The 16,677-nt window shown below is 46.6% G+C and overlaps 1 protein-coding gene and 1 non-coding gene across 2 annotated transcripts in view; both read left to right on the forward strand.

Annotated features, from left to right (window-relative positions):
* Nucleotides 1-16,677, forward strand: part of Khc (kinesin heavy chain) — a 134,414-nt gene that overhangs the window by 76,664 nt on the left and 41,073 nt on the right. The window contains exons 3-6 of the mRNA XM_050187834.2: nucleotides 8,627-8,700; nucleotides 14,859-14,963; nucleotides 16,050-16,098; nucleotides 16,258-16,313. Coding sequence (XP_050043791.1) covers nucleotides 8,627-8,700; nucleotides 14,859-14,963; nucleotides 16,050-16,098; nucleotides 16,258-16,313 — 284 coding nt within the window. The remainder of the gene's footprint in view (nucleotides 1-8,626; nucleotides 8,701-14,858; nucleotides 14,964-16,049; nucleotides 16,099-16,257; nucleotides 16,314-16,677) is intronic.
* On the forward strand, nucleotides 1,598-1,670 carry TRNAT-CGU (transfer RNA threonine (anticodon CGU)). Its single transcript has one exon. It is a non-coding gene; the product is annotated as a tRNA-Thr (tRNA).

Here is a 16,677-nt window from a genome sequence, read left to right on the forward strand (position 1 = left end):
TCGTCGTCGTTACACGGGCGCCGAGATGCGAGCGCTGTACAGGTGCGCGCTAACGTGTGCGCAAGCGGGCGACTTCCGAGCAGCAGACGCGAGCGGGTGCCGGAGAGTAAAACTCGAGCGGGTTTTTTGTTTGATGCATGTACCAGCTTTGCGGCTCGCACTGCATTGCGGCTTCTGCACTTGGGCGCGGTGTCGTCTGCTTTGCACTGACGGGACCCTCCTTTTTCTTGTTTTTTTTTTTTTTCGGGGCTGCGTCCGCACTTCACACCAGAGAACAGCTGCATGCGAGTCTGCTGATGGGCGTCCCATGCCCCCCGGTATGCTATACTGGGTAGAGAAGGGGATTCAGGCGCGGAGGGAACGTGCGTTGGTGCATCGACCGCCGGTTCGGGCTGCCGCTACAGCTGCCGCCGGCGCGTCGGGTTCCAACCGCACCCTGCGGAGGCCGTCGGGACCCTGGGCGTCCCGTGCCGCCGGCTCAACGATCGATGTCGAGTGGAACGGGGTGGTGCGCCCTTGGCTCCTCTCTCTGCTTCGCGCTCCCCGGCGGCTGTCCCGCCGCCGTCTGCGTCTTTTTTGGCTCTCTCTCCTTGGACTCCCCGCGCGTAGAGCGGCGCGAACTCTGGAACGGACGGCGAAGAGGCTCGGGCGAGGTTGTTGGACGGAGGTGTGTAGTCGGCCTCGGCTTGGCGAGGCTCACGGTGTGTCGTCCGCCGCCGCAGACAGACGATCTGTGCGTTAGGGATCTTCCGTCATAGCTCACTCACTGTTTTTTTCGGGCTATACACTCATTGGCAGTCACTCACGCCCTCGTACTCGGGCCGCACACACATTCGCCAACACTCACTCGCGTTCATACTCGCTTTCATTGAGGATTACCGGAACCCACTGATGGCGATACGCACGTCCACACACACTAAGCCAACATTTACTGACGCTCGTGCTCACGTTAACCGGCACTCACTCCCGTTCACGCCCACGTCCAATCGCGCCTTTTATCACTCACACTATGTTGCCCAAGCCTGTGAAAAAAAAAAAAAGCCTAGAAGGCACACGAGGCAGCACACAGCGCTGAATGAACAGCCATAAACAGCCGTTTACGTCCGCCATATCTCCTCGCACTGAACTTGACTTTTTTCGCCCTGAACTTCGGTTTTTTTCATTACCCTTGAAAAATTATGCGGCGTATGCCACAAAATCTGGCACCAAGCAACCCTGGGCGTCACACCAGCGGCGTTGTTGAAATCACAATCGTGTGAAATTGCCCTATAAAAATCGCATTGCGACTGCACCGATTTTCTTTCTTTTTCCCCAGTTCCAGTCGCAGCATGTGAACCTAGCTTAACACTACCACGGGTTAGATCTAGTAAACATGAAATACCCAAGTTTAGTGGACGGATTGATAAACGTCGCCGTAGCACACTTTAGAATGGTGGTAAGGATAAGCACCTCACCAAAATAGGGTACCCGTCCGGTTGTATCGAGTCACTGATCGAGTCCATCATAAACCCTTCACTCTCTGACTACGCAGAACTGGTGAATGTCGGGTTGAATGCTACTATAATAAATACCATGAAAGAAAGAAAAAAAAACAACCGTCGCCGTAGCACAATTGGTAGTGCGACGCACGCGTAATGCGAAGGGTGTGGGTTCGAGTCCCACCGGCGATAAGTTATTTTTTCGTCCAGTTCCATTTCTCTTTTTTTCTTTATTTTCTATATCTCAATTTCAAGGAGAGCTAGTTTCCCCGATGCTTTCCATGGTCTCATTGCTTGTTGGCTTTATATTTATTTACAAGTAGCTTACAGGCCTTCGTGAAGGCATATTGTAACGGGGGAAATATGGTAACATATTCGTATGGAATCGGGGTAAAAAAAGAAAAAAAAAACATCAGTTCAACGAAAGGAATATTCACGCAACATAGAAAATTAATACGCCAAATTAGGATCGCTGAAATTCCTTTATTAGCGTGTAGAGAAATGCAGGAAAGAAGTTAAAAGAAGACAAGACGTGTTAAGCGGTTGAAACGGCATATTGATCGATTATTGAACGAAATGCACTGTGTTTCGATTGGCAAGCGATGTTATCTGCTAGAGCGTTCCATAAACGGACCGCACGGGGCAAAGGTGAAAAATTAAAACCGTGTGTATTGTCATAAATTCGGGTGTAGCTGAGCTGATTGTTCAGTCTTTGTGATGTCGAGGATGTTTTATTCAGGGTTGATAAGGATAGGCCAACTGTATGAATGAACCTATGAAATAATAATAGAAGGGAAATATCAGGGCGAGTAGTTAGTGGTTGCAACGAAAGATCGACTTTTATTTGGGTTACGTTTGATCGGTTACTATAATTTTTTTGGAATGAGACCGCTCGCTCTATTCTGGATGCTCTCCGGGAGTTCGATGAGGTGTTTTTGATGAGGACACCATATACAAGAGGCATACTCAATTTGCGGCCGCACGATAGTTATGTAGGCTAGCTTTCTTAGTGGTGAAGGCGCAGTTCTTAAGTTGCGGCGCAGAAATCCTAATGATCTGTAGGCGTTAGCTGAAATGGAGGTGATGTGATTAGACCATGAAAGATTGTGCGTAAGGAGCACTCCTAAGTACTTATGCGCTGTGGTATGGTCAACTGTGTTAAAATCCAAATGATAAGAAATGAGAAAGTTTTTCGAGAATAGGAAACTACTTTGCACATGATTATATACTGTACATATGCACTTCTAAAATGCGAACGCATGAAGCAAAATATTGTAGCGAAGTTTCCTTGAAGTCCCCGCATCCAGCTTCCCGTGACGTCACACTGAGGTTTACGTTGAACTCTGAAGCAACCGGGAATTTTGGATAACTTTTTTTCAGCGTTAGAATAGCTCAGATAAATTGAGTTGATATAACCAACTCTAGAGGAAAAGCCTCCTACAGCGTCCATACATTGCAAACGGTAACCACAAGGGTGTAGACGGGGAGATACGGTTCAGACGATACAGGCAATCGACGCAATTCCGAGTCTGGATGGATAGATGTTATGAGCATCCCCTTTAGAACGGGGCGGTGGGTTGCGCCACCAAGCTTTACCTCAGTATGGTGGCGCCATCTAGTTTAGGCAACAGGAAACGCGTCTTTTCACGTGCCATCAATTTTTCATCAACTTTTATATAAATAACCATCAGACCTTAAAATTTAGAAATAAACTTTACACGTTGTCCATATGTACGTGATACGTGTAAATGCTTGTTCTTGCGTCATATTTTGATTATATTTAGCATTACAAAAATGAGAGGTAGCAACATAGCGGCGTCCTTGCGATTGCCACTTTTTTTTGTCGCTCAGACTTTCCCCTAGAATAATGCCATTATTCTAGCACACTATAGAGTCAGTATAGTAGCATGGTATGCTCAGAGAGGAGGAAACAATGTGAAAACATGACGTCAAACCGATGTAGCGGTGCTACGGTTTGGCATGAAATTTGAGACAGTTTTGTCCTTTTCTCCACTAGTAATGCAACGTTTTTGCCTCACAGGAAGGAAATTAGAGCTTTGCGAAAATACGTCACCTGTCTGAGCTGATTTGTTGTTACTCGATGGTTCAGTTTCTCCTACCGCGCCTGCTCGCTTGTCCAGGCTTCGAGCCGTCGGTCCCCCCTCCCGCGTCCGCTAGCCAAAAGGTGCAGCATGCGCGAAGGGACCATGTTCCCGCCTTCCTCTGCCGGCGTGGTGGCGGCAGGTCGTCTGCTTGCGCAACCGCGATTACGTAGTTTGTGCAGGGCGCTTCGCGTGACGAGTAGTGGCTGCTCGTGGTGGTCGCCCCAAGCCTGTCTGTGCGACTATGAGAGAGGAGAGCGTGCGCGGGTTGCTGCTTTTTTAACGACCGGAATCCGTCTCGTTCGCCCACCAGTTAGCAGAACACGTGCTGCTGCTGGCAGGCGGCGAAAGCGGAGACCGCTTTCACCGCTTTCGCAACTCGAGAGAGGTTCTTCGTCGCGATGTCGAACTGCTGTCTCTCTTTTTTACCCGAGCGTAGTGTCCCTTCCGCCCTCCTCCCCTCGCCGTAACGAAGCTCTCCGTTTTGGCGCCCATTGTCATTGCCACACAGCACGGGGGAACCTTCCTCCATGCCGCAGACGAAGGTTCGGGCGTGCCGATCAGTCTGGTCGTACCGTACCTGAGCGCGTCTCTCTCCCCTCGGCACGGGTTTCGTAATGCGTCCCGCGGCGAGGTCGGTGGTTCCAGCTGCGCGTTGTGCCGGAGCTGCGCTCCTGGGGCTGGCGCTGAATGAAGTGCTATAATTGGCTGACGGCCTCTGTTCGGCGTGCTCACAAAACAAATTATGACACAAGTTACGTATAACTAAACGATACTGGCAGTCCTTATGAATGTGAACCATTTCATGTTCTCTCTGAGAAGGTCTGAACTTGAGTGGAATAAGTTAGTCTAGTGGCTTGTCTTGCATGCTACTCCAAGTGAGAAATGAAAGAAAGGGAGTGAAATGAAAAAAAAAAAAAAAGCAAAGCATGCGTGCACTAACGTACCACGCGCACAAATGTTTTTTTCTCTCTCTCACCTTTCTGAACTCGAAGCAGATAGTCCGTCACGTGGTGGCGGATTCCAGTTTAAAGCGAGCTTTGTCCAAATATTAAGGTTGTACGGCATGCCCGCGGCTTGAATGTGTTAACCGTGGTCTCGAGTTACGGTATACGTGCACATCCGTGCTACGCGCGGGTGCGGCATACACAGTCAGTCGTACGTGCATGCAGACGTGAAGTCCGCTGCATTCTCTCGAGTATCGTTTCGGCCATGCTTTCACCGTATCCTTCAGTCATCGCGTTCCTTGTACGCTGGGCAGCTTTCAGTCGGAGCGATCGTCATCGCTGGCGTAGCTACGTGCGACGGAGTGCAGTGTATCAAGCGGCGGCTTTTATTACGCGGAAGTGAATTAACTGACAGTTGCTGAAACGATGCTCACTCCTACATTTGGTTGCACCCTCCGTGTGCTGTGCCTGTAAACGGGCCTTCAAAACACGTCTTTCCTCTCTCGTGGAGCGCGCCGTTTTCCCCCATTGTGTTTGCGCTCTCTAATCTGATCCGCTTTTCGGCGGCGGCGCGTAGTCATACGACGTCCTCACCGTGTGCGAGTGCGCCCCCCTTTTGCTTGTGAATGTGTACGCATTGATGCAGCACACACACACACACACACACACACACACACACACACACACACACTCACTCACACACACACACTGACACTCTCACACACACTGACACTCTCACACACACTCACACACACACACACACACACACACACACACACACACACACACACACACACACACACACACACACACTTGCATCGTGGTCGCATGCACACGTGCGAGCGAGCGGCGGCGCCTTGTGTTTTCTGTCGAGCGTCCGCGCGCGTAGAGAAAAATGCCGCGCGTCTGCACGCTCTGATTGGCGCTGGTCGTCGGCGCATTTCAGGCCGAGCGCTCTTGCCTCCAAAGAGAGGCGGCTGTAGCTTTCGCAACGCTATCGCGTGTACGAGCTCGCCTCGTGTTTTTTATAAAGACGTCGCTTCTTTCTTGGTCGGAGGAGTAGGTGGGGAGCTTAGGGCAAGGCTCTGCGCCACGGCCATGCGCATGCGATCGCTTGGCTAATTTCGAGCCAAGCGAGAAAAAGAAAGGAGGCCGGCGAACGAAGCCATTTGTTGATACACGGCCGGCCCCAACTTTGTGAGGGGTGAGAAATGGTTGTTGGCCGAGCTGTCGTGGCGGCGTAACGAGGAGCCGATGTAATCGTTCATGGTTTATGTACGAACGGCGTCGCTTTCTCTACGTCTCGGCTTGATGAACGATACGTTTTGCCACTGGCTCACGGGCCAGGTGGCGTTTTTATTTCGCCCGGCTCGGTGCTTGAACGGGCGGTGTCTTTACAGGCTGTTCTTTGATTTCTCATCTACTCGCCGCTTGGTGCATGCGCTCGCTCGTGAGAGGGAAGTGTCATGGAAGTGTGGTTAGTGAGCGTGCCGTGAAAAGGCGCACCGCGTCTGCAAAGGGTGCCGACACTCTTCACCGAGTTTTCAGCAGTCGTGACCAAAAGCGACAGCGACCTTCTGTTGCATAGCAATAAGCCTTGAGCTACTTGGCGGTGAATTTTGTACGGTATCTCTGGGTGTATGCTTGTGCATGCACGTGGAAACGACGTTTGATTGGAACGACGATGGTGCCATGCACGTTTTGGCGGTTACCGTGTACGATGTGCTCTTTTGTTTTTCTTTCGTGCGCGAAAGAGCTGGCAGCCGCTGCACGTGCAGCTGTGTGTACTCGCTGTGTTCGTTCGCTACATCGTAGATTGTGCTGCTGGGTGTGCCCTGTTAGCAAGGGCCAGCTAGCTAACCTAATTGTGTGTTGGTGCACGGCAGGCGGACCTATGCGTCTGCAAATACTGCCGGCAGGTCCACTAACAGCGACGCCATACAGACGTGACGTGACTCCACCCTGAGCAGACTGTTTGGAACAAAACGTAATTATAGTAAGAACGCTGCGCTGCGTGGCAACTTAATTGTTTTGCCGTTCGTTATTCGTCTCCAAGTTGACACACGAGTCATAGGGGCTGAATAATAAATAACAATAATAATAGTAATCGAATTACTTGACAGTGTATTTCTCGGTTGCCGCACCGAACCCGCACCCTTCTGTGATGTCTGCTGTGAACGTAGAGTCAAGTTTATCCCGAAGTGTTATAGGTGACGCCATCGAAAAAAAAAAAAAAAAAAAGGAGCTAGATCTAGTCAGCATAAATACCCAAGTTAGTGGACAAATCTGTAGCCGTAGCACAATTCGTAGTGCAACGCTCGCGTAATGCGGAGGTTGTGGGTGCGGCTCCCACCGGCGACATGTTACCTTTTCGTTCACTTCCATTTTTATTATTTTGTACATTCCAATTTCAACCACAGTTAAGTTCCCCGATGCTTTCCTTGGCTTCATTGTCTGCTGGCTTTATGTGGTCATGATTAACAGTAGCGAGGGTCTCGAATCTGGCAGCCTTGTTGTCATTAGATAGCATGCGACGGTTTATTTGCCACGTGCCTGCTCTCCTATGATGATGGTGACGATGATTTAATGGCACCCTCTTTGCAACGGGGCCGGTGGCAAATAGTCACCTAGCCTGCTTGTTCTAATCAGGTATGCTATACTTTTTTTTTTTTGTCTAGCGTTATTGTATAAGCCTCCTTATTGCTGTTTTTCCCTTCAAAATCTACTTTGAACTGCTAACTGCGACTGTCAGAGATCCGGTCGTATCAATCTCTTCCGTGCTGTTTTTCCACCAATACTCTAAACGTCTCTTGCTTATCTTAATGCTGATCGGTTGACGTTTCCGTCCACTTCAAACGCAAGCGTTTTTGGAAGATGTACGTTACCTACGGTTCTCACCGTGTGAATCCATTCGCATTTCATTAGGATGTGCTGAGCAGGATGACTCCAGTTTTAAGGTATTATTTCCCAAAGTATGGAACGAAATGCATGGACGTTTTAGTTATTTTTGTGCTTAAATCCATAAAAGAGCGTTTTTTTTTTTTTTTTTTTTTTAAAGGTAAGTGGAACAACAGTGCATTTTTACGGGAAATTTGATGGCGCATGTCTGCAAACTGGCGTCATTCTGGAAACCCATTCCAAGAGGATACGCCTTGCAAACTCACCGGCTACAATTCGTAAATTGCAATATGTACCGTACAGCAAACAATTCAAGCGATATTTAATATTTTTGTTAATTAGTTGACTGTGCGTTTCGATTTCTCGTGCAATTAATTGTCGCCTTTCCGAGAGCTCAATGACTAGAATTAAGTTATCTGCAACAGGCTATTTTTTAAAAATTCTATAAAACATAAGAATGCTCAACCTATATATGCGTGAATTTAAACAATCCTAAACTGCGTCTGATCGTTTGACTACCTTCGCAATGTTTGGCATTATACGAATTTATCGAAAAAAAATTAAATGCCCAAGAGTGCAATATCGTGCCGGCTGTTGTCTGCACGTCCGTCGCGCGCAGAAAACTCTCAGCCATGCTTGAATGACGATGGCCTTTGATGTAGAGACCCCGAGTCGACCACATTTTGAAGGACGCGCGGGAATCGATCGGCTTTTATTATGCGGTCCCTGACTCCCTCCCGGAATTTTTCGTCAAGTCCGCGCCGTTACACGATTTCCGTTGCCATGGCTTTCTTTCTTTCTTCCTTCGTCTTCCGCGAGATGAATGCGGGGACAGGCGGTAGTGATAGCTCGGGTCTCAAGACGCGCGCACGCTGGTTGATGGACAGTGGAGGGCACGCTACACTGGCCGGACACGCATTCATTGTTTTTTTTTTTTCTTTGTCATTTTTCTCTCTTCCTCTTTATCCCCTCACGTCCGTTTAGACCCTCGTCATCAAGAAGCGGTACACATAACGGTGGAGCGCGAGTTCCTTTTTTTTTTTTACCCTTTTGTTTTTTTTTTTGTCGTGTCTCGCGAATGGTCCTTTTGTTGTCCCGTAATTGCTCCTCTGTATACAGGTTTAAAGGAGCAGCGGCGATGTCGCCGACGTGGTATGCAATGCGCGTCCCCTCCATTTGTCGATTGTTTCTCTCTTTGCAGATGTGCTCATGGGGTACAACGGAACAATATTCGCCTACGGCCAGACGTCCAGCGGGAAGACGCACACAATGGAGGTGGGCTTCCTTGTCTGCGCCGCACGCGTTGCGGTGGTGTTGCGTTTACGCACGGCGCCCCGTTGCGCGGGACGGGGCGGGCTCGGACCTCCGTGGGCGCTCATGGGTGACTCGCCAGCATGGATTGAGCAGCGCGAATTTGGACAGGAAGCTTGGCCCACCCTGCCGCGTGACATCGCGATGGCGTGTGCACGTAGGGCGATGAAGCTGATATTTTTGTGTCTGGTTTTTCGAGCGTTCTATTCTTAAACATCATTAAAGAAAAAGAAAGCTTTCGTTGGTCGTCTGGCGAGTTACGATATAAAACTACCTGCGTTCAGACCACTTTGTAGCGTATTTTGGTTACCAGGGGAGTTGACTTATTTGCACGATTAATTTATTCAGAGGTACCCCTAAAGGCCCTCATATGAGAGTATTAGATAAGGAGGTAAGAGGGGAGAGTGGAGAGGGTGGCAATTTAATTACAAAATTAGTACCATTATGTCACACATTCACTTTAAACATCAAATAATTATTGCAAGGTGCCAGGAGTAAATGAAATCAAGAAAAACCTTCATAATATACTTGTACACTAGAAAAACATTGGAGCAAAATGAAGAACTGATTATCGTATACTGTGGCATAAAAAAACTGAAAATAAACAGGGTCTACAACAGAGCAAATGTAAAAGTTGATACAGGTGAGTGCTAAGTAAAATACAGTGAATTTTGTATATGCAAGATGTTAGCTAAATTGAGTTTATTTTGTGCAAGAGCAACTTAGGCTTCGGCGAGTAGCTGGTCACTACTCCAAACTGATATGCTTGTCGCATGCATCTGAGAATTGAAGTGCATGGATGCAGCGTGCTTGCCAGAAGCAGTACCTGCCAAAAATACTTGGGTCACATAGCTTGTAACTGCGAAGTTCCTGCAGAGTACTTTATTACATAAATAAGCCTGCATAGCCAGTACTGAACACTGTCACGAACATCTGCACTCGGTAATATTCCTGTACAAGCAGTAGGAACCTATAATTTTGCTCAGGAGGCCATCTGCTCTTTCGTCCTTCATGAAATCGTCGCCACTTTTAGTCTATATTGCTTCATACTATTGACTATTGGCTGAATTTCTTTGGACGTCGCAACTCGACAGTGCCTCCACTAGAAGCAAAGACTAAAATATGGTCCTGGTGATGAGCTAAGATCTTTGTATCGAGTGTACACTGTCTTGGGGAGGGGGGGGGGGGGCACAAACTTTGCGCAGACGCCGTGGCTTCTGGGATAAAATAGTGTGATGAAGGTAACGAATGGTCACACCACAAGATTTCAAAGGCTGTGCCGATACCAAAGCTTTAGTGTAAGTACGACAGAGCACTGAGGCCATTTTCAGAGACACCATGGCACCACTTCGAGTGCAATAAGAATGACAGAGAGTAGGGGAAGGCCACGAGGTCATGGCAGTAGTAGTATTTGATTGACAGTGATTCTATTTGTACAAGGTGCAATCAAAGGCTTTGTTAGAAAAGATTCATGGGGTAATGCCCTTTAAGATGAAGCTTCAGCTCGGGAGCTCTTATCTATATACATGAAAATGTAAAAATCGCTTTTTTTGACAACCACTGCGCCGATTTGGGTGAGGTCTGTTGCATTAAAAAAAAAAAGAATTAAAAATCTAGTGGGAATGTGGGAAACACTTTTTATTTAGGCAGACATCTTTCTTTAATTGTAAAAGATTGCAAAAATCGTGTAACTCAGTAGCAAATAATGTTAAAATTGATGCGCTGTGCACTGGTTTGAAATATACCACTAAATTGTGAGAATGACTCTTGCAAAATGCTCGTAAACATTGTGACACTTTCACATAAGCGGTAAATTCATGAATGAAATTTGTCTGCTTTAGATGCATCTAACAAATGCAGTTTACAAAACTGCAATGTCTTTTGGTGAAGAGTCGCGTAATTGTGAACTTCATGCTTCAGTTTTCTTGTTTTCTTTTTACAATTTTCTTGAATTCTTGCAAAGACGTCCAGGCCTTAAATCAAAATTTTGCTTCATAGAGTCACTATAGTGTAATTTTGTCTGTCAGATGCAACAGATTACATTCAAATTGCTCCAGCGGTTGCTTCGTAAGAATATTTCTGTAATAACTTGCATTTGAATGGGGATATCAAAGTTAGCTCCAAGCTAAAGCTTCGATGGTAGAAACGTTGCACACCTTTCATGGAAATTGTTGCTGGCCTCTTTTGATACTAGCCTATGCATGACATTCCCTGTGTAGTTTTGATGCACCGTGCAGGTAGGGTTACAAGCGCCCCATTCACTGCAGGCCTGGCAACATATTCAGGCTATGCGCTTTATTCACATGCCTTTGCTGATGGCTGTACTGGGTGAATCTTCAAGCATGCATTCCATTCTAATAGTGGTGTAGGGGCATCTTATTTTTTGTATGTTGCAGTATTCACAGTACCTTTTTCCAAATTTAGTTTGCTGCAGCGTATATGGATACACATGTATGTTCTTTAAAGGGACACTAAAGGTCACTATTAAGTCAATGTGGACTGTTGAAATACCATCACAGAAACCTCGAAATGCTTGTTTCATGCCAAGGAGAGGCTTATTTTAAGAGAAAATGCGTTCTGAAGCGTCCGCGTACCTCTAGCGCAGTTCAAATCGCCCGCCCTCCGATCGAGGAGTACTGACATCATGGTCTCATATTGACGTTGCGCCATCGGTGAGTAGGACGGCGTCCGCAGACGGCGCTACAGCTTTTCTGCGCAAAATGCAAACGCGCGGCCAGAAACAGAGCCAAGACAGAGCCGACAGCAGAGCGAAAGCGGGAGTATGGTGGCTAGCGGAAGGAGAAACGCGCGACCATGGGGCTCTTGCATTGCCCAGGGGACGCTGCGAGAAAGGTGCTAAAAAGCACCCTCTGTCCTAAAATGGGTCGTACCAAGCTCGGTCGTCTGCTTCGGAAAGCACGTTTACAATATGGACCCGCCACTTTCGTTTGTGTTGTAGCACGGCCTGCTGCGTATATCGGGCGCCGAAGATTTTTTCAGGAGTGGCACGCTGCGTAAAGGCAAGAAATTATGCAGTGCCGAATACGTGTACGCCGTTCAAGAATTAGGCGGCGAAGTTTTAGCACGGTGTCAATCTCAAGTGAAGCGAGTCGCGTACGAAGTGGAACTACAGGTAAGGTTTGCACGCTACCTGCTAGATTCAGGCGCGCAAACGCAAGGAAATGCGTGCTATAAATGAATCCACAGCAGCGATAAGCAGACATCATGTGTACGGAACTGCTCGAGCACATGACGGTACGCGCCGCGATGTACAAACTGCTCGAGCGCACGATCGTACGCGCCGCGATGGCAGCGGTCTTTCGACATGCCGCCAAACGGCGGGCCTCCTGCAATCGTTGTTGACTGCATGCCACTAAACTGATGCAATGCATGTGAGCTCGCACGTACGTGCGAATCGCGCTGCAGCGCGAGCTCGTGCGCTGCTCGCTTGATCTAGCTTTTAATGACAGCGCTCGAACATCGATGTGCTGCAATCAATATTGCCCTGCTGCGCTGCCTCAACGTGCTGGCTTGCGATCAAGGATGAGCGCATTTAACTCTTAACCTGTGCTGCTCGTAGAGTAGTAGTGAATTGTCATCGAATGAGCCCGACCATTTGTGCTCATTTGCACACACTTCACCACTTCGCATCGGTCGAATTGTTAATTGTCGCTGTGGCCGGGTCTCGAATCGTGAATTACCAGCCATGCCTGCTGCTATGTCGGTCTGCTGTCGGTACTGTAGGTGCAAAAGACCGAAATTTCGAACGCAGATAATCAAGCAAGCTTAAAGACAGGCGAAGCAGTCAGCATGGCACGAAGTTTCGCTTACTCAGCGCGACGAACTGCAGCTATGCAGCGCGCCCGACGCTCCACTTCCTGAGGCCTTGAAGGAAAACGGTAGAATCTGATGTTGGGATTCAGGCGTTCTTGTTCATGGCAGCCCACGACGCAGAAGTAATGACGGTGATGCCTTTTCGAGGCTGGGCTAGGTCTCTCCGGATCGGCATCACCGATTCCTTCTGCTCCCAGCATTACGTCCCACGGCACACGGAGAGTCCGTTTTCGTTAAACTATTGGCTGCGGCGAGCTCGCAGCGTGGTCGGCGTGGTCTGTGAGAAGTGACGAGCCTTTTCACACTCGCAAGAGGGCAGAAAAAAGTGCGAATCGACGCAAAACTCGGCCTAGAAACGTGCTTTGCCACAGCCAGGGCTCAATACGACCCAAGCTGGCACGACCCAGATGTCGTTTCCCGCGCCGCCACCAGGCGCTGCTACTATACCTCAAACTCCAGCGCAAGACGCCCATAAGCTGGTATTTCATTCTATGACGCAAACTTCGACGCTTGTCGCAATGGACCCTGACACCGACAGATTGGCTCGCGAGGGTGGGCTCAACTTCAGCGATTTGAGCACCGACGAATGCGACCTGCTGCTGAGGGCTCGCGCTGCCGGCGTCGTTGCGTACTACGACGGCGGCCTTGACACCGGCTCTCCGGAGCGGGAAAGCAACGAGGGCTTCCCACGACATCACATGGACGTGGCATTCTCGCTGCTTGTTCCAAATGAAAGTTTCGCGAGCCAGCAGAACCCTCACAGCACGACGCGATAACGAAACTACTGAAACTCCAAAGCGTGCGCGGCGCAGAGTCGCGCGAAAACGAAACCTTTCGAACAGCCATATTACTGAAGGGTAACGTCAAAATGTTATTTTTTCTTAGAATCGAATAGACGTAGACAAGTAGCATTTTTTTTCGTCTTATAATCGAATGAAATGATATTTTTAGTACGAGTAGAGTATTAGTAACACAAATTATGAGGAGTGCTTTCGTCATCGGGCTAGTACCGGAATGTCGCTGGGGGGTCTCAAATCGTGTCATGCATTTACCTCAATTTCTCGGTTACTAAAGCTCTGTTCACGATTATATTGACGCCTTAGACGTTCTAGAACATTGCTCTACCACTTTAACTTGAGTTTCTGGTAACCTTTAGTGTCCCTTTAATCCATAAACATGTACACAAACAAGAGACAGACAGTTGCTTAATCTGCATAAATAATTGCCTAAGTTCAAAGCAGACCAGAATATTGTTACATTTATAATAACCTTTATATAGGCAAAAAGGGCCACATTAATGTAACAATTCTTTCATTTTTTTTTCTTTCTCTTTTTTTGCACTTCGTCGGGAGTCTGACTGGCACTCTATGGTATTACAAAGATCAACCAGTCACAAAATGTAAATGCTAAAGAAGGGATAATATCAAGTTAAAGTGATTATTTTAGCCTGGCTGCATTTGCATGCAAGGCAAAATATGTTTTCCTTTCTAGTCCAACATCTGGGAGTTGTTGAGCTCACAAGGAAGCAGGCCAACAGCACTTTCTCAGTTTGATAAATATTTGATTTTCAAGATGGCCATTCCTGTACTTATCTTTTTACAAACTTAGTTTACTTGCTGTTATTTCAGTTTGTGCAGCGGCCAATGACTGGTGCCAAGCCAGGAAAGGCAAGAAACACATGTTAGCAAGGGTTGATTAGGCTTTTAGTTTAACTGTTCTTATTCTTAAAGTCCTTTAGTGGGGGAGAGTGCTTGGGTGCTCCTCGCATGGGACCTAAAACATTGTTCCTTTACTCGGGCCCCTAATAGCCCTATCTAAGCTCCTCGTAGTGCCTGCCAAGTGCTGTTTACAGTATCGTGAAATTAAATATACGTCTTTCTTGGAAAAGGATGCAGCCAGGCTGTGTAGTAATGATACTGTAGATTTATTGAATGACCTCGTTTTTTTTTATACTGGTTGCACAGCTTCTAGAGGACAGTGGCCCTACCGCATTCAGCGTCACAGTGCACTGTCTGCATCTGGTGATGCAGTGCTTCTGGGTTTCTGTTGCTGGCCTGTTCATAGCAGTGCTGGCCAGATGCCCACATGAGGAGGTCTTGCTTCTGACAGCATGTCGTTGAAGTGATAGAAGCATTAATAGGTGCAAAGTGAATGTAACATTTAGACGTAGAAGCTAGTGCACTCAAGTTTTCTTCCTTCCTTCCTTCCTTCCTTCCTTCATTTCTTTCTTTTTTTTAATGCAAGTCTGAAAAGAAAATGACAATAATGTCCGTTACTTATGTTTGCAGGGCGTCCTGGGAGATTCCTACAGCCAAGGCATCATACCCCGGATCATTAATGATATTTTTAATCACATTTATTCAATGGATGAAAATATTGAGTTCCATATAAAGGTTAGTATTTGCTGCATTTTTCCTACATGCCACAGTTCTGGCGTCACGTCATAGGGGTACAGTTGAACCTGTATATAATTAACACTGGTATAGTGAATTATCTGATGCAACGAACAAACTCTAAAATTTGCTGAATCTTTCACCAATGCCGATGCGTATGTTTTTAATAAATATTGAATATGTATAGTGAAGGCATTTTTGTGTCGAGTTCAACTTTGTTATAACAATGCTCGACTGTAGTTGTCACAGAATTTCTGTGAATTTCTACTTTTATGTCACACTGGATTATGATTCCCATAGCATCACTTAATCAACAGCATGCGAACTTCAAGAAAGCATTACGTAACTTAATGGTAGTGCATGCACATGCAAAACGTTACTGCTGCCTTGTGAAGCAATGACGAGACATTTCTTTGACAGTGACATCAGTATGTCCCCATTCAGAACTCTACAATCATGCTAGAATAAAATGGGAATTGAAAGAAACAAAGTGAAACACCTCTTAAGCTTAATTACTTGAACTTGTACATTTTAGTATACCTCAGCTAAACCTGATCTAGACCAAAAACTAAGCATCTGCCAAACATTCATTTTCTCAGGTGCTTAGCTTCAGTAATAGAGCATATAGTGTATGTCCAGTGTTACACACAATTGCAAATTTGGTAATCGAAGTGCACTTTGTAGCTTTCTTTCTTCTTCTCACATTCGCATACCATGCTGGCATGACATGTACACAAATACATAAAATAAAATGATGCCGCTTATTTGACTACGTTGAGAAATTGTGCTAAAACATATATTTCCTGCGAGGATTGAAAGAAATATACATGTTTACCTTTTGTAGTGAGTTTGGTTATGCACATTCCTGACATGCTTAGTTTTGCATGCAAAAGGGTGTGACACTTTTTGCTATGAATGCCTAAATTAGCCTTGGCTGTGCAAGAGCTTTGGTTGTGAATTTCTGAATTATTACTTTGCAGCTTGTGAGCAACTTTGCATTTAATGGAACGTGCATTTAGCCAACTATGCTTTTATGCTACTGAGAAGCAATAAGCTCATGCGCTCCCATCTCTTGCTTTCCTGCAGGTGTCTTACTTTGAAATTTATCTTGACAAGATTCGTGATCTCCTCGATGGTGAGCCACTGTTGTCTCGCTTATCTTAAGTTGTATGGAGCTGGTTTTCTCTTTCTTGGGTATACTTTTTGAGAGACAGGGTTGTTTTGTTCAGGAGTAAATAAAATTTGTCCATGTGTTTAAAACTAAGAAGCCTTCTGACTTCCTTTTCGTTTTCAGTAACGAAGACAAACTTGTCCGTGCATGAGGACAAAAACAGAGTACCATTCGTCAAGGTGAGTAATGTATTTCTATTGTCCTTTGATGTACTCTACCACAAATCTTGAAAATGCTTGCTATGTTGACACAGGCTAAAGCAAGGGTAAGTGCAAAAGCTCCGCACTGTGAGGGCTGGTGCAACATTCAGGCAAAAGGCAACAAGGAATAAAAATGGTACTTATTGTGACATAGATTACTACATTAGGTACAAACAGATGGCGTGTTGATAGTTCCTGGGTTAGAGTAGGTGAAAAAGTAACATCACGATTGGTCGATGATGTAGGCAACATGAAGAATTGAAGTAACAACATTAAAGAGGCATGTGTTCTTTCAAAAGTGGGTTTTGGTAATGCCTAAACGGCGTGGTGTTAAAAAGTCTGA

The sequence above is a fragment of the Dermacentor andersoni genome, chromosome 2 (genome assembly GCF_023375885.2).
Source record: "Dermacentor andersoni chromosome 2, qqDerAnde1_hic_scaffold, whole genome shotgun sequence".
NCBI lineage: Eukaryota > Metazoa > Arthropoda > Arachnida > Ixodida > Ixodidae > Dermacentor > Dermacentor andersoni.